This window comes from Echinops telfairi, unplaced genomic scaffold (assembly GCF_000313985.2).
Source record: "Echinops telfairi isolate 266 unplaced genomic scaffold, ASM31398v2 ScPeMD7_70;HRSCAF=299, whole genome shotgun sequence".
Lineage (NCBI taxonomy): Eukaryota > Metazoa > Chordata > Mammalia > Afrosoricida > Tenrecidae > Echinops > Echinops telfairi.
The window spans coordinates 13117083-13138523 of NW_022103968.1; the positions used below are offsets into that span (position 1 = coordinate 13117083).

Sequence of the window (21441 nt, forward strand, 5' to 3'; positions counted from 1 at the left end):
GCACGGGGCCTGGAGTTTAACAGGGCAGGAGAGTCAGCAGCACATCTTCCCTCACCGTCTCTTCACTGCAGAAGGTGTGCCTGTGGAGAGAAGGGGGTGTCTTTTAAGAGTTGGATCTTTCGTGAAAGCCCTTAGGGAAGGTTCTTCTTCACATTTCCCTGTGAGGAAGCCACCCCCTGGGAACCATTTTCTCCTGGCATGTTTGTAAGCCCACAGCCCCTAGGAGCCAGTCCTCAGGGCCACTTCCTGGCAAGACCCTGGGAACTGACTTTAGACAAGAGTGTCAACAACCCCTGAGGTCTATGAGTGGAGCAAATGGGTTACACTCAGAGCCCTGATGGAGTAGGGGTTACACATTAGGCTGTGATCTGCATGGCTGGCAGTTTGAAACCACCAGCCGCTCCAAGCAAGAAAGATTGGGCTTTCTACTTCTGTGAACAGTTACAGCCTCAAAAAGCCACAAGGGGTCGGTAAGAGTCAGCTCTGACCGGATGGCAATGAGTTTAGTTTTGAGGTGGGTTTTTTTTTTAATTAACCTAAAGTTTGGGAGTTTCAATCCTAACCAGCACTGTGGGGAAGACAACCACCACAAGACCAGGTAGCGATCTGCTTCCATTGAGTACAGCTGAGAAAACCCTGTGGGACACAGTTCGATGCTGGCCCATGACTCATAGGGTCATCAGGGGCTGGACTCGACTTGAGCACAACTGGGTCTATTTTGGGTTTGCTCCTCCATTGGGGCCATAGAATAATGCTGTTGGACATGTGTCCGACACAGGACACAGGACTCTGGACTGATCTGACCTGGCCTTGGTGCACTTTAATTGAGGGCCCCACATTGTCTACTGACCAGTTGACTGAGCCGGACTCTTTGCTGTCTGATTTGGACAGAGAGGATTTAGAAGCGGTCATGCAGACTGATGGGAGGAAGCTGTGCATTCTGCCCAAGCACCACTATGTCATCCACCCTTCCTGTCTGGGGAGCAACATTCCCTGCGTCTGAGCTCTGTGTAGCTCTGGCCCAACCCAACCTTCAAGCCCTGAGGCCACAGTGTCTAACAGCTCAGACTGCTCTTCCAAGAAGCCCTCCTCAAGAGTGTTCTGCAAGATGGCGGCAGCGATTGTACAATTAATGCTTGATCTAACTGAAATATGGATTGCTATAATATTTGTAAGCGCCCTCTATAAAGTGATGTTTTTAAAAGAAGAAGAATGTTCTGCAGGTGAGAGTTCACACTTAGGGAGACAGTGCTCTGCCCCTCCCAGGTCTAACTTCTCCATCCAACTTCTTTCTTTTGCCCCTCAGTGGCACACAGTGGGGCAAGGGCCCCAGGGGATAGGACCCTTCAAGTACTGTCATGCTTTTTCCTTGCCTCATATTGATATAATTCACTCAAATGGATTTCTTTCTCCTTCTATTATCTGAACATTTCTCTTGTCTTTCCTTCTTCCAACTAGCCCCATACTTCTAACCTTGTACCGTTCAGCTAGAAGCCCTGGTGGCATAATGATTAGGTGTTGAATTGCTAACCTCAAGGTCATTGATTCGAAACCACCAGCCTTTCAGTGGAAGAAAGACCAGGCTTTCTACTCCCATAAAGAGTTACAGTCTGGGAAACCCACAGGGGCAGTGCTACCATGTCCTAGAGGGAAAAACTGACCCTGTAGGAGTTAGAATGGACTTAATGGCAATTTGTTTGCCCCTTCAGCCATGATGTCCAGTATAGATCTCTACCTTGGTTTACCTTCAGGGTTGGGTAAGATCTCTAAATCCCCCACAGACTGCACTGAGGACCAGTGAAGTGCACCTGCCAGAAACCTTTGCCACATTCTGCCAGCAATTTGCTTGCCTGGGGAGGGAAGGTTTACTTGGTTTGGGGCTTTACCTCTAACTGATTTTCAGGGGATGAGTTTTCACGACAAGCACGAGCCCATCAACATCCTTAGACCCAAGCCAGCAAAGATACATACACTGTCTTCTCCTCTCCCTTTTGCACGGTGATCTGGGCTGCCCCCACTCTGGGGAAGGTGGGGTTGATCACATTGTTATTCCAGAGAAACTTGACTTTCTCAATTGTCCCGATGTCAAGCTCTGCGTCAAACTCATTGGAGTGGGTGGAGCCTGCCATGATAAGCCCTCTTGAATAGAGAGAGAGAAACATTTCCGGTTATAGAAACAAGGTCACATGACCATAAAAGGCCACGCCCTTCTTTTCTACTCTAGATGAACAACATCATTTTTTCCAACTTAATTTCCCAATAAAGAACAGAGAAATGGGAAGGTCAGCTAGCTATGTGCCGGCAGCCTCAAACTATTCTCTGCACCGGCGGTTCTCAACCTTCCAAGTGCCACCACCCTTTAATACAGTCCCTCCTGCTGTGCTGGCCCCCCCCAACCATAACATTACTTTCATTGCTACTTCATAAATGTAATTTTGTTACTGTTATGAATCCGGCGAACCCTGTGAAAGGGCCGTTCAACCCCTAAAAGGGTCACGACCCACAGGTTGAGAACCACTGGTCTACATAGTTCTTCAAACACATGTTCATTTCTCCTTAATGCTTTACATAGAAAAATATATAATCTCTTTATTTTATTTGGGACAGATTACTCACGGTAAAAATAGGGTCTCTTCGTTTAACCCAACAAGCATGTATTACCTTACTTATCAGAAACACTCTCTGCAGTAATACTAGATACGTATATTTTCAAGCTGATCAGTTGAGAAAGAATTGAATGCGTGAGATTATAATTGAGGTTGAAAATATGAGTGAATGTCTGAACTTGGTGTCAGCACCTAACGTAAAGAATTTAAGATCCATGGACATATAAATAAATAATAAGGGTTTAAGCTACAGGCTGAGATTTGCTCCTCGCAAGCTTCCCACCTCATCACCTGAGCGCGCCACCTGGACAGAGGCCATTTACCTGAAGATGTCGTACTGGCGAGTGTTCCCCTGGTCTCCAAACAGAGCAACTTTTATCTGGCCGGTGATGGTTCTTCCGGACAGAGTTACAGAGACTCCGTATCTCCAGCCTGCACAAACGATTGAAAGGGGCTCAATTTATTCCCACTCCAGAGAGGGGCCCCAAATCTCAGATTCCCGTCCCTCGCCTTAGATGGAAGCATCAAAATAGAAGCACTTCTACTTGTCCGTCTACAGCTCAGGGCTTAAGGGAAAATACCAACTTGTGATGGTCTTCCTCTCAGGAGCCCTGGTTGTGCAGAAGTTAAGCACTTGACTGATAATTGGAAGGCTATTTTGGTTTGAACTGTAGCAGCAGGCTCCTCCTCTAGAACTGTGCTACCGAGTGGTTATGTAATCCTTTTGTGACCCCATGGGACATATATCACCCACCAACATTTTCAGCTTCTCAGGTTTCTTGGGAAGCTGCCACCCCAGTGGTAATGTATGTTCCACCCGGTATTGTTGTCAGGTACTGTCGTGTCAACTCTGACTCATAGCAACCCTGTGTGCCACAGGACGAAGCACTGTCCAGTGCCCACAGTTGTTCGTATGGTCGAGCCTGGTGGGGACCCTATAATGGAAGTGGAAGAAATGGGCTTCACCCAAGAAGACTCCTACCACCAGAGTCTTCTTGGGACACCTGAGGGCGGGTCAACAATGTTCTTCGTGGAAAATGTAATGAAGAGATCATGGCATTTTTCATGACGTTTTAGAGTCCCCCTGCTTTGTCTCCCCCCACAATTGTATCAAAATCCATATCATCTCAAAGAACCCACTCCACCCACCCCACTGGCTCCAGCATGCCTTCCATGTCTGAAAACACATGGTGCACACAAAGAATGCAAGGCAGAAAGTAACTCAGTCACAAAAAAGTTATCTTTAAGTCCAATCAAAGTGAAAATTCAGCTCCTTCGTGGCCAGCCACATTCCAAGTACCAGGCTGCCACCTGTGGTGAGTGGCCATTGTATCGGGCAGCACGGAACTCATCCATCATTGAAGACATTTCTATTGGACAGGTCTGCTCTGGAATGTCATCACTAAGAGGTTAAAGTGGAACGAGATGGAACAATGGCATGTCTCCACACTGGTTAATGTAGCCCAGAGAGCATCTTGTGAACACCTCCGGGCAAGACTTGTGTCTTAGCCTGACTTATCACACTCCAGGGCCCTCGGCAGCCTCACCCAGATCTAAACCCGGAGTTCTACTCCCGTCGCCCTGCACACATATACATATATAGACACAGGCAAACTTAACTACACATACTCACACAGGACACCTGCACCCCACTCAGCTCATCATTGACAGAAGTTCAACACCTGTGTATTGAAAGGAATAGTACACACCTACCTAGATTCACACACCCGTTCACATCCGCACACAAACCCGCACATATACACAAACACACTCATACAAAGGAGCTTCCAAAAGTTTGTGGGGAAATGGGATGAAAAGATAATGGAATTTTTCCACAAAGTTTTTGAAGTCTATACACACACACACACACACACACCCTCAGAGACATTGTCCCTGTCTACTTAGAGCCAAGTTCCTACTTCACAATGCCACAGCAGCAGCCTGCCGGTGGCCAAGCTCAACACACCTAGAGTTCCTTGCTCCGCCCGTCTTCTCTGCTGGGCTGTGCATTTATGAGTGCTGTATTGCTCATCTCTGCACCCACAGTGTCTAGCACAGTCTGTGTCCCATACGTAACTATAGATTGAGAATGGATACGTGAATTTGAATGTTATTGAATTTATTGTTGTCCCAACACGGGCAAAGCATTATGCGCGGCACTACCTCAGTGGAAGGGTTGACTTAAAAAGTGTCTTTTAAAAAGAAACAACTGCATAGACATGAACTCACCGCCAGGGGCTCGCCTTGGACTCTCAGCGATCCTGTAAGGCAGGGCAGAAATGGCCCTGGGTGTTTCTGAGACTGTAACTCTTTATGAGAGTACAAAGTCCAGCCTTTATTCCGAAGGGCTGGTGAGGGCTTTGGCACTGCTGGCCTTGTGGGTAGCAGCCTAATGCATAGCCACTCCCACACCAGGGCTCTGCACAAATGGATATCAATGGAAATATTCTATGTCTGGATTGCGGTGGTGGTTACACAACTATGCATTTCTCCGAAGTCATAGAACTCTACTCCCCACAGGGTGATTTATTATGCTTCAATAAACCCAGCTGTCAGAAGCATAGGAGACAGATGTTATATGTAAATATTCACATGAACACACAGTCTCTGTTTTCACAGGGCAGTATCTATGGCGCTACTATAGGACCAGTCACAATTGTCCCTGAGCCACCCCATTAGTGTCAGACTAGACCTGTGCTCCCTGGGCGGATTTGAAGCCCCAGCCTTTTGGTTAGCAGTTGAATGATTAACTGTCTGCACTTCCACAAAACAGGTGGGTCAAAAGTGACCCTAAAACATTCCACATCCACTCTCGGTCCTCCTTCATTCAACAGCTATTGGAGAGATATCAAACCCAGTCCCACTCCCGTCTCTACCCTCAGTCCACCAGGGGCAGCCCCTGAGTGTCAGGGAACCATGGGGCATTGTGAAGTGGGGGGAGGGGGACAATCCTGGCCAAGAAATGGTACCCGAGAAAAAAGCGCGTTGAGCAAATGAAAGAAGAGGGGCTTGGGAGACAGTCTGAAGGAAGTGCAGGCTCCACAAGGAACTGTGCAGGAGAGAAAAGCCAGAGACATACGGATGGCCATCCCCCCAATGGTGAAGCCATTTTCTTCTATTCCTCTAGCTCTGTAGCCATCAAAGGAGGCACTGGGGCCTCCCCACAGCCCCAGTTGTCTTCCATGGGGTCGTTTGGATGGATGTGTTCTTTCCTTTAGCGTTTCAAGCCTTGACTGTTTCAAGTCTTGACGCAGAAACTCATCACCGGGGGAGCTTCTGGTGGTGCCGTGGGTTACACGGTGAGCTGCTAACCACGAGTTCAGTAGTTCGAAACCACCAGATGCTCAGCCGGGGAAGAGGAGCCTTTCTACACCTGTAACTATTTACAACCGTGGACACCCACAGGGGCAGTTCTACTCTGACCTTTTGGGTTACCCTGAGTTGGAGTCGACTCACTGGCAGTGGGGTGGTTTTTGGTAGGGGCACTGTCTTCTGGTGGCATGAAGTGGGGAACATATGTGCTGCTTGCACACACGGGAGGGCCTGTACTTGTGTGTGTGAAGACGTCGGCATGACAATGCTTGGCTGTGTGTACACTCACCAAGATGATACAGTGTTTAGAATGCTGAGTTGGGAGGGTTGCTTGAGTTTTCTAAGCTCATCCAAACAGATGTCTCGGGTTAAAGGAAAACCCCCATTTGCTGCAGACGCTAGTTTCTTTCCATGGGGGAGAGAGAGAAAATAAAAGAGCAACTTACGAGCAAACTTGCTGGATTCTCCCGTGTTCAGGAAGAATTTCTGGGGCTCGCCACTCAGCTTGCTGGCAAACTTATCAGCATAGTGACCCATCTGTGGGCACCCTTCATCCGGGCAGGGGAAGCACTTGTTCTGATGAAAAGAGACAGGGTGGGGCAGTGAGTGTGTCTTTCAAGACAGAGACATCTGGTCGAGAAGACTGGGTTTCCTCCTTTGTAACAGAAGGGATCGGAAGGAATGATCTCTACAGTACCTTCATCCAGGGCCAGGGCCCAACCTTGAGACACATCATACTAGAATTATCTGGGAGCTTTGAAACCTACTGATGTTGGGGGGCCCAGGTTAGATCAATCGTGTCCCCCTTGATGTACTGGTCAATGTCTAACTGGCTCTCTGGGGAGCAAAGTCCCAAGGGAAGCATTTTCTGATCATGGCCAGTTTCAGGATACCCCATGAGGTCACCGAATATAGATTTGGGAAATGAGGCCCAGTGTAGCGCTACAAGCACATCACTTCTTCCGGGTAGGGTGCAGACTCCCACGCTGGCATGCCAAGCCAGCACCCACTTTCCCTTTTCCCTGCTCTCTGACAGCTGCCACCTCTTTTCCTGCTCCTGCTCTGCACTGGCCAGCAATGTGCACCCCTGCCTTTCCTTCTCTACCTTTCAGATGCTGCCTCCTGCAGGAAGTCTCCCTAGGTTATTGATCTGCTGGTTCCATTCTCTGATGGCCCAGAGCCTTTCCCTTCCACCGGCCCCATCTGGAATTTCAGTACAGCTGCCTAAAGCTTTTGTTGTTTGCGCTTCACTCTACAAGACCATGACAAGGAGCCCTGGTGGTGCAGTGGTTAAGCGTTTGATTGCTGATCGAAAGGTTGGCAGTTCAAAACCAACGGCCGCTCCGGGGGAGGAGGAAAAGAGGTGGTAGACTGCTTCTGTGAAGATTATAGACTTGGAAGCTCTACAGTCCTCTCATGTTGCGATGAGCTGGAATTGACTTGGGGGGCATGAGCACAGGTCGGAGGGGGCATAAGCGAGCGTGCAGGAGATGGTCAAGGCAAACGCATGCAAGGACCCTGCAAACTCCAACCACAGCAGGACCGCGGCCTCACAGAGAGGCAGCACTCAGGGACCAGGCAAGCAAAAGACTTACCGATTTAAAGGCCCGGTAGGAAGTACAGGGGTAAGCGGCAAACCCGTCGGGGTTGAGGATGCTCTCTGAGTAGTACTTGTAGCTTCTTAAGTGATTGCAAGCCACGAAGTCCCGGGTTCCTGGGGAGACACATCAGAGAGTAGGCCACGGAGGGCAAGGGGCAGTGACTGCTTCTCTGCCACTCTCTCCAGGGAGGTTGTTCCAGCCACAGCGTGACCATATTTAAAAAAAAATAAATGTTGGTACAGACCGTTCAGCGGTCAACTACTAGTGAAAAGGTGGATGCTTCTCACCCAACCAGAAGACAGGCCTGGGGATCTGCTTCCCAAAGGAAACCTGATGAAGCAGCGCTACTCTGAGTCACCCGGGTCGTCACGAGTCAGTATCAACTCAGGGGCAACACGCTGTGGTTTTCTACCTGTTGGTGACCACAGCTAGACCTGGAAGCACGGGGTTGGCAGTTCTTTGTTCACCGGGCAGTCCACAAACCCCCAAACCAGTACTTTGCGGAAGTCTCAATGTCAGTTCAACTGAGACATAACGAAGGCATCTATCCTTTTCAGAAATTAAGTCCAGCAGAGGGAGTTGCAGGTTTTTAGGGAAAGCGTCACATTGGTGGTCGAGGTCAGCAGGGGGAAGAACCCCGCCCATCCACGGAGGGGACACCCTTCCATGTGGCCTTACCCTCCCAGATGCCATCCAGATCCACGATCTGGGAGAGCGCATTCTTCTTGCATCCTGGCATCTCCTCGCCTCCATTGGGGAAGAAGTCAATGTGACCCAACTGCTGCTTCGTGCCAAAACCTGAAACATTTGGGGGCACAGTAAACAGGTGGAAGTGCAGCATCTTAGAGTTGAAACACCAACGCACAGGCTCACACAGCCAGTGCGCTTGGCGGAAGGGAACAGGGAGGGAACAGGGTGGGAAGCTCACCCAAGAATGGGATGAGGGGCGCTGCGTCTGTGTGAATCACGTCCACAAAGACAGCATCGGAGGGATCCAGGCGGACCTCTTCGGGAGTGCCCTCGAAACTGGCTTCTACGGGATCCAGCCCTGAAAGAGAGGGTGGTCAGCAGAGAACAAGAGGTGTGGCGGGAGGTGTCTGCAGGACCAAGGTATACAGCTGCCCAGACCACGCGCTACCCAAATCAAGGGGGTACCAGACCTGGGAAGTATGTCCTGCCTGGGCCCTGGGTATTGAACATGGAGACATTGGTGTTAATACTCAATACCCGTTATAAGTAAGGGGAGATGGACAAAGACATTTAGATTTCCTTGAGTGAGGATTTTTCCCACATGAGACTTTCCTATTTACATGTATTATCTTTCTTCTAGAAAATTCTCCTTTTCATCTCAAATTTGGAAACACACACACACACACACACACACAAATCTGAAAGAGGGAGGGACTGTGTAGTACCACAATTAAGGGCACTGACTCGGCCCAGGTTGCTTGGGCTCACATCCGCCGCAGCTGCTGCTTTGGAAAGCGCATGACCCTGGGTGAGTCGTTCAACCCTTTGGTGCCTTGGTTTCCCTATTTATTACATGCAGTGGGGGTGGGGGTAATAGCCCTTAATTTATATGGTGGTTATGAGATGTGGTGAGCTTATATATGCAGCATTTAGCATGGTGTCTGCCACCCATTGCCATCGAAGCTGATGTCTGCTGAACTCTTGGGGTTTCTAAAGCTGTAAATCTTCACGGGAGCAGAACGCCTCATCTTTCTCTTGCAGTTGGGTTCTGACTATTGACCATGCAGTTAGCGCCCAACGTGGAAGTATATAAGTAACATTTGAATTACTAGCACTTTCTCTTGACTCTAGTTGCTTTCTAATAGGGATCCTGGGGTTGCCAATCATTCTTTAAAGATTTCTCCAAACAGCTGACAAAAGGGAGCATTCTCAGGAAGGCAGAGGGAGCTGCTTGAGCCACGAGCCATCAAGACGAGGATTTGCTCCCATTCAAACAGTGATTAGTTGTCTGACTGATCTTGGGCAAGTTGCCCATTTCCCTGAGCCTCAATGTCTTCAATTTTCAGGATTAAATGAGAAAAGGCACCTAAGGTACTTGCATGTGGCTTGGAATAAGCAAACATTTAATATATGGTGACTATCACAATCCTGTAAAGATTTACAGCCTGAGATAGCAGCTGGTTAGTTATTGATATTATTATTATTGTGTGTGTACATGTGTTTGTTTATAATAATGTTCTTGTTACTGTATTACGTATATGAGAGGGCTTGAAAAGTCCTTGGAAAAGTTCCATTATCTTTTAGTTCCATTTCCACTTGAACATATATTTTGCCTTTGTTATTTTGTGATCTTTAAAGGCTTCATTTGGGTTAAAAGAATGCTGTTGGCTGTGATGGTGACTGAGTTCCTTCTACCAGCAGAGGCAGGGGAAACCAGTGGCACATTCTGCTAGGCCCTTGAATTCTAAGACAAAGGGGAAAGAAGACGTGGAACCACATAGCTCTTCCCAGATTCGGGTTGGCCTGTGTTTATCCTAGCCCGTATCTGTGTTTTCACTCCGGGTGAGTGGTCTAGAGATGAGGGACCAGGAGAGAGACCGCAGAAGTCAAAGGGGAACAAAGCCACCCCCTTCCCCCTTGACGTGAAGTCAGACCTCAGCCTTCTTATGGGTTTCCTAAAGTGTTCCGTGTGGCCTCGACCCAGATCTGCCACAACTCAGGGGGCATTCTCCTTTGGGGTAGCTGGGCTGCTGTTTTATCACTGCCCTCTGGGGTTTCCGAGAACACCACTTGGGGGGGTCCCAGCCCTCAGGCCTTACCTGTGATCCTGCCCAGGCCTGGAGTTCTGCTGCCTGCCTCTCCAGCCGCATGGGCTCCCAGGCTGTGGCCGATGAGGTGGACTTGGGAAGGGGAGTAGTTATAATCTGTCTGGAAAGGGAGAATTGCATGTTCAGGCTGTTGGGGTGCTGCACTCTGGCATGGTTGTTTTGACAGGCTGATGCGATGGTGTTCCTCTTCAGCTGCACCAAGTTCCTGCCCTTGCCAAGATCAAGTCTAAAGCCATTTCGAGGACCTCAGAGGCTTCTCCACCTACCGCCTAGTCTCCTACAGTCCAGACCAGGGTTCCGAAAATTGGCTCAGGAGCTGTACTCAGCTCTTTTTGTACGTGCCTACGGCTCTGAAGTAAAATTGGGTGGGGAGAGCGGAAATCTGAATATATGACTCAAATCATGGTGATTGTATTGGTTTGTAAACATGTATTCGTGGCTCTCAATGAATTTCTCAATGGTTGTCAGGGACAGGATTGGCTCTCCCATCTCAAAAGTTTGTCGACCCCTGGCCTAGACTCTCCTTTGGCCACATTCTTTGTTGGACTTTCTCACCCTCAAAAAGGCACATTCTGGGCTATTCCATTGCTGCCCATTCCTGCAACCACTTGCTCAGCTAAACGGACACAGCCAAGTTTCACTCTCAACCTGGGCATCCCTTCCTCTAGCAAGGAAGACCTGGGTAACCACCATTCCCACCCACCATACACGCATACACTTCAGTCTGGTTTTGCTGCCTCCCTTCCCCCATGTGCTTACTAGCTCCCTGCACTGCTCCCATCAAACCCACCACCACATTGTGCTTGTCTTAGAAGTCTTCACTGTACGTTCTTTGAGGGTTAGGACCTCCATCCTCCTCCTCACTCCTAGCTCAGTTCTTGACGCCGAACTCTAGAAGTCCTGGATGGACAGACAAACAGCACCAAGTCCTGAGCTGTTTGTCTACAGGGGCCTCAGAAGTGCTCACCCCTCATGCATGTCACTTATCGACACACATAGAAGCCAGATGTGATTTTGTGTCCTCAGATATCAGGGCTCTACAGTGACCCCTGTGCAAACACAATGGGTTTTCATGATTGTCGGGGGATGGTCTAGTCATTAAGACCAGCTGGATCTCTTGTAAAACCTTTAACGCTGGGAACTTGACCCGATTTATAAAATCTTCATAACGAGTTAGCTGCAAGACCAGGCCAGAGAGAGGCAATTGACCTGCTTGTGGCAGAAGGCATTCCTCAATGTGCCAAGGGAATTAGGCTCCATTTGGCACAGGACTGGATTGTCCAATAAGCAAGGGGGTTACAGATCCAATTATGCCTTCCCACACAGGCTGTGGCATCCTGGTGAGACACAAGGGGCTGCTAACCTCTAGGTCAGCAGTTTAAAACCACCAGCTACACCATGGGAGAAAGATGAGTTTTTCACGCCCATAAAGAGTTACAGTCTCAGAAACCTACTCTGCCTACAGGGTGGCTCTGTGTTGGAATCCACATGATGGCGGTGAATTGGGTTTGGAGAAAACTCAATCTTTCTGGGCCTCACTTCTCTATCAATCGAGGGTGATCCCCAAAGCCCCCAACCTCCTAATGCTTCGTATCATTATCTGAGCTTCCAGGGGCATGTCGATCTCAGGGCCCTTCTCAGAGACGTAGAGAAATGTCACAAATGCCCTGTTGGCGCGTTGTCACTCGGCAGGTGCTGTTTCTACCCGGCGGGTGGCCCCGGCCACTCACCGAGAGGATCCCGATCATCTGGGCCACCTGGGCCCCCACCACCCGCACATTGTTGGCGGCCTGTGTGTAGCTGGTCTGGGAGCCCTTCTTCCAGTCCACGCAGATGCAGTTCACCTCCTCCACCTGGAACATGTTCTGGGGTTGGGAGACAAAGGGTGTTAGCACAATGAGAGCTGGCCAACATCCAAGCAGCAGGGGCTTAGCCTTGACTTAACCAGAAAGGAGAGGGAGGGAGCGTCTGGTCACGTGGCAAAGGCCACTGCTTCAGTTAACAGATAGATTCTAGAAACCTGGCGTGGGATTTCTACTTTTGCGTGAGCAGAGGCATTTTAGCTTCATGCATGGACTTCCTCTGTAAAGGCTCTTTCAGCGCCCCGGTGGAGTTCCTGTCTCTGAGTTCAGTTCTTGGGGTTGCTTAAGGGGGGGGGGGGGTTCAGCCAGGGTGGCAGCAGCATCCCCGGGCAGGTGGCAGGGCGAGAGGTGGATTGTACCTTGCACATATCCAGCACCCAGTTCTCGTCTCCCTTGTCGATGAAACCGTGGATGATGAACCGGGTCTTCCGATCCGTTCGGAAATTTGACGCCTCAATCGTTGATGAGTCAGAGGGCAGGAGAGTCTGTGCCAAACGCCCAACAGTGGTATGTTATCTCGGTTGCCAGGCCGGTGTCTTCCCTGCCCCGTTTCCTTCTGTCCTGATCTCCAGACCTTTCAAAGCCTACCTTGACCTCCTTGCTGTCCCAATTCCCCAAGTCAGTGGTGGCCGCCTCCACTGAGTCTGGGCTACAGTCCGGCTCACCACCTGAGTGAGAGCAACTCAGATCTTTCCTTCCCTATCATTCTTATTAGCCTGTAAGAGCTCCACCCCTGACTAGGAGCATCTAGCCAACTGTAGTCCGGCAACTGAGGACTGATGATCATCAAGCAGCTAACTCCCTGAAGACCGATTCTGTCCAGGCCGGCCTGGGCCTGGGGGTGGAGGTAGGGAAGGAGGAATGAGCGGGGCAGGGAGTGGAGGAAGAAGAGGTAATAGTGATAAACAAGCTCTCAACCTCAAGACCTCATGACCTGTGAGTGGCCCTGCCCAGCGCCCAGCTACAACAGCGTGAAAATGACAAGAGGTCTCACCTGAAAGTTGTTTGGGTTTTCATTGGTGTAGAGCAGGAAGCGGGTGCCGATCTTCTCAGGGCTCCAGGGGAGAACTTTCAGGGGCCGGATCACCGTCCCGGCCCAAGGCTCCAAATCAGAAAAGCACCCGAGGTCATTGAAACAGATTTCTTTGGCTGGAGTGAGAGGATGGTTATGCTTAAGGTTCAGCTCCCAGGGCCAGCCGCCAGGGAGAGTTCTGGCTTGGCCACTCTCCTGCTGGGAGGCAGTTGCAAGACATGGGTAGTTTCCTCTAACCCAGCCACTGTTTTTGCCTCTCATACGCCCCACCTGCTAGCCTGGGTCCAGCCTCATGGCTCCCACTGACATGCTGACATGCCTCTCCTCAGAACGGAACAGTCTCGTGTTCCATCCTGAGATCTTCTGGTAAACATGTAGGACTCACGTGACCATGGAAGGCACAAGTGGCTACCATGCTCCATTACTAACCCAAAGGTGGCAGAGTTGAGGCCCGTGGAAGACAGACCTGGTGATGTCCTGAAACAGCGGCCACCGCTGTTTAGGAGCACAGTCTAGGAGCACAGTTCTACTTGCACACGCATGGGGCTGCTCTTGGTTGATGGCAACTGATTAATGTGACAGCGCATCCCACTGACATGTTGTTAGGGACATTGCGCGTAGGAAACATGAGCTGGACTTGAAAACCGCTACCAGGAGACGCTCGGCAGCAAGTCTCCCTCAAGCAGTCCAGCTATCCTCCAAGGCAAAGGGCCGGTTCCCTACTGCCCTGTCCCCCAGAACCAGGGAAGTCTTTCTCTGGTTGGTGCTGAGATCTTGGGTTTGAGGCCTCCCCAAGGGGCAGAGGTGCTGTCTCTTACCACTGGCTGCTCCCAGCAGGAAAAGTGTGATTGTCCAGGTGCTCAGCATCTGTAATAAATTCAGACATACTCAGCTTTCCCCAAGCAATGAATAGACTAGGGAGCTCAGACCATATGGCCTGACGTCTGTGTGACTGGTGATGGGGCAATGGGAAAGGTGGCTTACCCTGTCTGATGCTCTGGGCAGTCCCTTCCCCTTGATCAAGTGCCCAGGTCACATTTTATATTCCAATCTTATCATTTGGACGCCATTTCAGGGAAACAGCAGGTGATGATAGAATATGCTGTGTGCTCTCAATAGTTTAATCTGCACAAATACACAAAGGGAGATTAATACTAGTGGTCAGGCTTCCCACAAGTCTGGGAAGATGAAGGAATGTTTGATTACAAAGGAGGGGGACACCTCTGACTTTTTTTCCCTTCTTTTTAAACAATCATTTTACTGGGGGTTGTATAGCTCTTATCACAATCCATACATCCATCCATTGTGTCAAGCACATTTGTACATATGTTGCCATCATCATTTTCTTTTTTTTTAGTCATTTTATTGGGGGACCATACAACTCTTATCACAATCCATACATGCATCAATTGTATAAAGCACATTTGTACATTCGTTACCCTCATCATTCTCAAAGCATTTGCTTTCCACGTAAGCCCCTGGCATCAGCTCCTCATTTTCCTCCCTCCTCCCTGCTCGCACCTCCCTCTTGAACCCTTGATAATTTAGAAATTATTATTTTGTCATGTCTTACACTGTCCGACGTCTCCCTTCACCCATTTTTCTGTTGTCCATCCCCCAGGGAGGAGGTTATATGTAGATCCTTATAATTGGTTCTCCCTCTCTTCCTCACCCTCCCGATATCGCCACTCTCACCACTGGTCCTGAAGGGATCATCTGTCCTGGATTCCCTGTGTTTCCAGTTCCTATCTGTACCAGTGTACATCCTCTGGTCTAGCCAGATTTGTAAGGTAGAATTGGCATCATGATTGTGGGTGGGGAGGAAGCATTTAGGAACTACAAGAAAGTTGTATGTTTCATCATTGCTATACTGCACCCTGACTGGTTGTCTCCTCCCCTGACCCTTCCGTAAGGGGATGTCCAGTTGCCTACACTTGGGCTTTGGGTCCCCACTCCACACTCCCCCTTATTCACAATGATATGATTTTTTTGTTCTCTGATGCCTGATACCTCATCCCTTTGACACCTCGTGGTCACCCAGGCTGGTGTGCTTCTTCTATGTGGGCTTTGTTGCTTCCGAGCTAGATGGCTGCTTGTTTACCTTCAAGCCTTTAAGACCACAGATGTTATACTTTTTGATAGCTGGGGACACCTCTTACTTTATGCCTGTGTACTTGTGGGTGTGATTGTGAGTCAAGTGGGCCTCATTTTTCCAATACTCTATTTCAACGCCAAATAGTTTGCAAATCCCAATAAACACACAGCAGCACACCTAATAGTGGAAGGTAGTGTTTTTTGCTTGGAGTAGATGGAAGCAAAGAGACGTGTCAGATTTAGAAAACTCTCTCTCTGCCACTTTCCCTTTCTCCTCCTTCTCTTCCCTTTCGGTCACTTTCTCCTTGACCGACTAGCAAGACCAAGCACACAGGTTTGGGAGACATTCTGCCACATTCCCAGGCACCCACAGGCCCCACACTAGCTTCTGGTCATCTTTGGGGATTTTCCTCTTTTTCAACAGCCCTCTACCCAGCACGATGTCTTTCTCAGAGACTAGTCTCTCCTGATAATATTTTCAAAGGCAGTGAGGCAAAGTCTTGTCCTCCTCACTCCTAAGGAGCATTCTGCTTCTACCTCTTCCAAGGCAGATCCGTCAATCTGCTGTGCCAGCACCATCATTCAAATGCGTGGATTCTTCTTCCATCTTCTTATTCACCGTCCAGGTTTCACATGTAAACGAAACAATTGAAAACACGCTTTGGAGTCAGGTACACCTTAGTCCTCAAGGTGACCCCTTTCTTTCAACCCCGTCAAGAAGTCTTTTGAAGCAGATTTGCCTAATGCATCCATTGCAGTCCATGGTTCGATACCTGGACTGCTGCTGCCATCAGCCTTGATGGTGGATCCAAGTAACATGAAACCCTTGACAACTTCACCATGTCCCTCTTTATCGTGATGCTACTTATTGGTCCAATGGTGAGCATTTTTGTTTTCTTCATGTCCAGGTGTAATTCCTATTGAAGACCACCATTTTTTATCTTCTTTAGCAAACGAAGTTGGGTCATCTGCATATTGCAAGCTGTTAATGCATCTTTCTTCAGTCCTGATGTCAGCTTTTCAAATTATTTGCTCACCAAACAGATAGAACAAGTATGGCAAAAAGTTATAACCTTAACCCATACCTTTCTTAAACTTAAACCAGGCTGTCTCCTCTATTGTTAGAAAAAACTGTTTCCTGGTCTATGTAGAAATCTCTGCACACTGCCTCGGAGTCCCTTTCAACGTCCATCTGGGCAGAGCTTCCAGCATCAGAGCTACGTACAAGCCACCAGAGTCTGAGAAACGTACCAATGAGCAGTGGCCTCTGAACAGAATCCCCATCAACCACCTATTCCAGTTCTCCATTGCTATGCGTGGAACCATACTTAATGGCTCAAAACAACCACCATAATTATATTGTGATCACACTGTAACTTTGAATTGCTGCGTTCAGAAGCTACCAAAGGACCACCTCACCAGACCAACTCCCGTCTGTTGGTTTTCCCTGGATCCTCTGAACATTGCACACCTGTCAGGTGAGACTGGCCCTTGGGGGCCTGCCATGAATTACACACAGATATAGACATCTTTGAGCAGCCTGGCCGATTCACACGAGGCAGATATGCCTTCACATGGCAAACACCACTGGCCACCCCAGCCCTGAAGTTAAATATGTCCTAATATCAAAGTTCAAAAGAGCCCCGGGCGGTGTGGTGGTTACAGCACTTGGCTGCTAACTAAAAGGTCGCCAGTTCAAACTGTCTCCACGACAAAAAGATGTGGCAATTGGCTTCTGTAAAAATTACAACCTTTGGGGGCAGTTCTACTTTGACACAGATAGAGTTGCTATAAGTCACAATTGAACGGATGGCAATGGATTTCGTTAACTTTTTGTCATGGATGTAGTTTTTATTTTATTTTATTTTTGGTCCTAAATTCACACTCCTCCCAAATAATCAAGATTTTTGAGTACAAACTAAAGGCCCCTCCTGTTGAGAAAACAGAAAAGCCTTCTCTGGAAGTAATTAAGAATAGCAGCTGATAGCAAGTGAGGCTTAGCAGGTACAGACAGACTGCTAAGCTCTGTGTGTACATTACCCAGTGGAAGCCTCACAACAGCCCCATGAGGTCAGTGCTATTAATTGCCTCCCTGTCCAGATGTGGAAACCGAAGCCCAGAAAGTAAAGGACTTTCCAGCAACGCCATACAGTTAAAGAAGTAGTAGTTGAGATTTGAATTTTGGTTCTGCAGTGTGAAATCTAGGACATTAAATACTTGGTTCTTCTGAAACAATAGTTCACAAGATTTATTACGTTTATATCCCCCACAGTCTATGTGGGAGACATACCATATCTGGGGAATACGTCTATGGAGTAAGTCAAAATAGAACATCCAATCCCACTTAGCCTGGTTGACCTTCCCGACGTGAGGCTCCGGTATTGAGGTATTTAAGCTTTTATAATCTGCTCATGTGGTCTAGGAGTAATTTACAAAGTTGGTGGCAAGCTGAAAGAACTGAAGGTAAGAACTTAAACCTCAGTTTGTGATATTGAAAGACTCTTTGGACAAAATACTGGATGATGCAAGAAGCATCAAAAGGACGGATGATATTGAAGGAAGTTCAAGCAGCACTGCAGGCATCAGCTCAAAACAAGTCTCCAAGGTTTGATGGAACACCAGGTGAACTATTTGAACAAACTGACACAATGAGGGAAGTACCAAGTGATCTAGGCCAAGAAATTTGGAAGACAGCCACAGGTGAGAAAAGATTCATATTTGTGCCCATTAAAAAAAATCCAACACATTTCAGAAATTATCAAACAATATCATTAATATCATATGCAAATAGGATTTTGCTGAAGGTAATTCAAAATCAGTTGCTGCAGTACATCAACAGGCATCAGCCAGAAATTCACACCGGACTCAGAAGAGAACTTGGAATGAAGGCTATTATAGCTGATGTCGGCCAGATCTTGACTGAAATCAGAGACTACCAGAAAGATGTTTACTTGTAGTTCTCTGACCATGCAAAGGCGTTTGACTGTGTTTCCTAACAAAACTGGAATACTATTGTGCAGAATAGGAATTCTAGAACACGTCGTTGTGCTCATGAGAAATGGTCCATAGACAGAGAGGTCATCCTTCAGACAAAACAAGGAGATTCTGCCTGGCTTCAAATCAGAAACAGGATCTGTCAGGGTCTTTTTACCATATTTGTTCAACCATATGGTGAGCAAATAATTCGAGAAGCTGGCCTGTATGAAGCAGCAAACAACAGCAGGATTGGAGAAAGACGCATTAACAACCCGCAGTGTGCAGATGGCACACCTTTGCTTGCTGAAAGAGAAGTGAAGAAAGCTGGCAGCATTTAGTCAAAGACTACCTGTGGCCTTCAGTCTGGATTACACCTGGATACGAAGGAGGAAACTATCCCCACAACTGGGCCAGCGAGCAACATCGTGACAAACAGGGAATGGCTGTCAAGGATTTCATTCATCTCTTGAATCCACAGTCAACACCCAAGGAAGCAGCAGGCAAGAAATCAAATGACGCAATGCGCTGGGCAAACCTGCTGCACAATCTTGAACATTCTTCAAAGTATGCAAGAGCGAAGATGGCACTTTGATGACTAAGATCGCCTGACCAATCACCCATAGGCAGGGGAGACCTGGATAATGACTAATGACATGGAAGAACTGATGCCTTTGCATTCTTGTGTTGGTAAAGAAGATTGAACTACCGGTGGATCGCCTGAAGAACAAATATCTATATTCTGGAAGAAGCACAGCGGGAATGCTTGTTAGAAGGGAGGATGGTGAGGCTTTGTCTCATGCACTTTGGACCTGGTACCAGGAGGGACTAGTTAGTGAAGAAGGACATCATGCTTGGTAAAGTAGCGGGCCAGCAAACAAGAGGAAGCCCCTCAATGAGACGGATTCGCATAGTGAGGCAGCAAAGGGCTCAAACCCTGGAATGAGAAGGGTACTGGACCAGGGAGTTGCATCCTGTTGGAGGGAGGGTCTTTGTGAGTCGGAACCAACCTGAGGGCATCTAACAACAAAAAGACCAACATGGCGACGTCCAAGGCAGTTTACCCACTTCATTTGCACGACCCTGTAGTGCTTGCGGCAGGAAGGGCTTCACGATAATCAAGTCGTGAGTATGTAGGTAAATTGCTCGGTGGGCGATGTCGCATGGACCTGCTGGCCTCCCTGACCTGATAGCTGGTTTCTTTCCTCTCTGCCTCCTTCCTGCCCACAGCCACAATGCCTTTCACAGAACAGGACAAGCTCTTCGGCAGACCATGCCAAGTCTTCCACCCCTTTAAGACTTTCCCTCGACTTATTCCCCCCACCCCCACCCGCTGAAGTCCCTCCAATACCATCCTAACTCAGGCCTCTACTCCCCAGACCCTCATCATTTCCTTTGTAATGATTTGCCAAGTTTTAATGATTTGTTTTAGTGATTTGCTTATTTTTTCCCAAATAACTTCAAACGCAATTCCTGGAGGACAGACCCTTTGCTACTAGAAATGGTTAACAAGCTGCATGTTATTTTGCCACCTGAGTTTTTAGAATCTGCGGTTTATTCTCCTTTTTGGCGGCAACAAAGGACAGTACGGGTGCTGGGGATGTCATGGTTCTTCATGGAGCTGCTAAGCACAGGATCGGTTTGAAACCACCGGTCGCAAAGCAATTTGAAACTACCAGTCACTCCATGGGAGAAATGAGGCTTTCTACTCCCGTAAAGAGTTACCGTTTCAGAAAGTGACGTGCCGTTCCACCCTGTTCTTGAGGCTGTGAGTCAGACTCAACTCCATGACATGAGCAGGTCAATAAAGTCCCTGCAAACGCTGGATTCATGTTTTATCACAGTCTGCTCACACCTCTGCTCAGACACCTTTGCCACTCTTTGCGTGCACACATCCCTGAAGGCTTACGAAAACATTCGAGAATTGTCAGTGAAGCAGCCAGTTCACCATAGGGTATCTGTGAATAAGGATGATCAACTAAAGTATATGCCTGGAAAATTATGCCATATAGATATGCCCCAATTTTTTTTTCTTTCTTTGTTTTTTTGTTTGTTTTACCATTGCACAGTATTCTGATATGTTTTTGTTGTTCAGTATCATTGAATTGATTTAAACTTATGTGACCCCAAGTGACAGAAAAGAATTGCTCCACGGGGTTTCCTTGGGCTATAAGGTGTCGATTTAATGCATCCACACTATTCCTGACCTTGCCTCTAAATTCAGCAAAAAAGGGAAGGCCCTCAATGGGACAAATTGGCACAGTGGCTGCAGCCGTGGGCCAGGCACAGGAACAATTGCAAGGACAGCGCAGGACCGGGCAGTGTTCTGTTCTATTGTGCATAAGGTCGCTGTAGGCCAGAACCAACTTGATGGCACCTAACAACAACAGCAACAACAACAATTTGTATAGAAGCAGTTTCCCAGCTCTTTCTCCCGAGACATCCAAATTGCTGAGGGCTTAACCATTGTGCCACCAAAGCTCATTTATTCTGGTATATGGGTGCTTATTTAACTAGTCCTTATTGAGAGTCAATTGGTTGCTTCCAGTCTTTCACTATTAAAAAAATTCCTCATGATTACACAGGCTGGATGCTTCTTCCGTGTGAGCTTTGTTGTTTCTCAGCTAGGTGGACACTTGTTTATCTTCAAGCTTTTAAGACCCCAGATGGTATATCTTTTGATAGCTGGGCACCATCAGCTTTCTTCACTACCTTTGCTTATGTACCCGCTTTGTCTTCAGCAATTGTGTCAGGAAGGTGAGCACCTCAGAGTGCTGGATTATTAGAACAAAGTGTTCTTGTGTTGAGGGAGTACTTGAGTACTCTGCTTCCTTAATACTAAACCTATACATATATGTACATAGATCTATCTCAAGGGCAGAGTGGAAGCCCAAAGCCAATCTGTAAGCAATTGGACATCCCCTTACAGAAGGGTGGTGGGGAGAGGTTGGGCCAGTAAGGGTGCAGCATAGCACCGATGAAACATACAGCTTTCCTCTGGTTCTTTAATGCTTCCTCCACTCCATTAGCATGACCCTGATTCTACCTTACAAATCTGGCTAGACCAGAACATGTACATGGGTACAGACAAGAGCTGGAAACACAGGGAATATAGGATAGATTGTCCCCATGAGAAATGGTCCATAGACAGAGAGGTCATCC

General features: G+C 48.1%; 1 protein-coding gene across 1 annotated transcript; it reads right to left on the reverse strand.

Moving 5' to 3' along the window:
- Positions 1 to 14079, reverse strand: PNLIPRP1 (pancreatic lipase related protein 1). Its single transcript, XM_004700914.2, has 12 exons — positions 14031 to 14079; positions 13174 to 13328; positions 12539 to 12664; positions 12048 to 12182; positions 10309 to 10417; positions 8448 to 8567; positions 8198 to 8317; positions 7514 to 7632; positions 6365 to 6494; positions 2930 to 3038; positions 1972 to 2139; positions 1 to 80 (listed from the first exon to the last, which is right to left on the reverse strand). Exons 1-12 carry the CDS (start codon positions 14077 to 14079, stop codon positions 17 to 19), a joined length of 1404 nt encoding a protein of 467 aa, XP_004700971.1. The 3' UTR covers positions 1 to 16.
- Positions 14080 to 21441: the final 7362 nt, after the last annotated feature.

Bases quoted from the DNA above. Each gene is read 5' to 3' on its own strand.
- PNLIPRP1 (XM_004700914.2), bottom strand. From the start codon at position 14,079: ATGCTGAGCACCTGGACAATCACACTTTTCCTGCTGGGAGCAGCCAGT. The intron at 12,183-12,538 runs GTACAATCCACC...TCCCAACCCCAG, and splicing joins GGGTGCTGGATATGTGCAAG to AACATGTTCCAGGTGGAGGA. The intron at 6,495-7,513 runs GTAAGTCTTTTG...TCTTTTCATCAG, and splicing joins CCTACCGGGCCTTTAAATCG to AACAAGTGCTTCCCCTGCCC.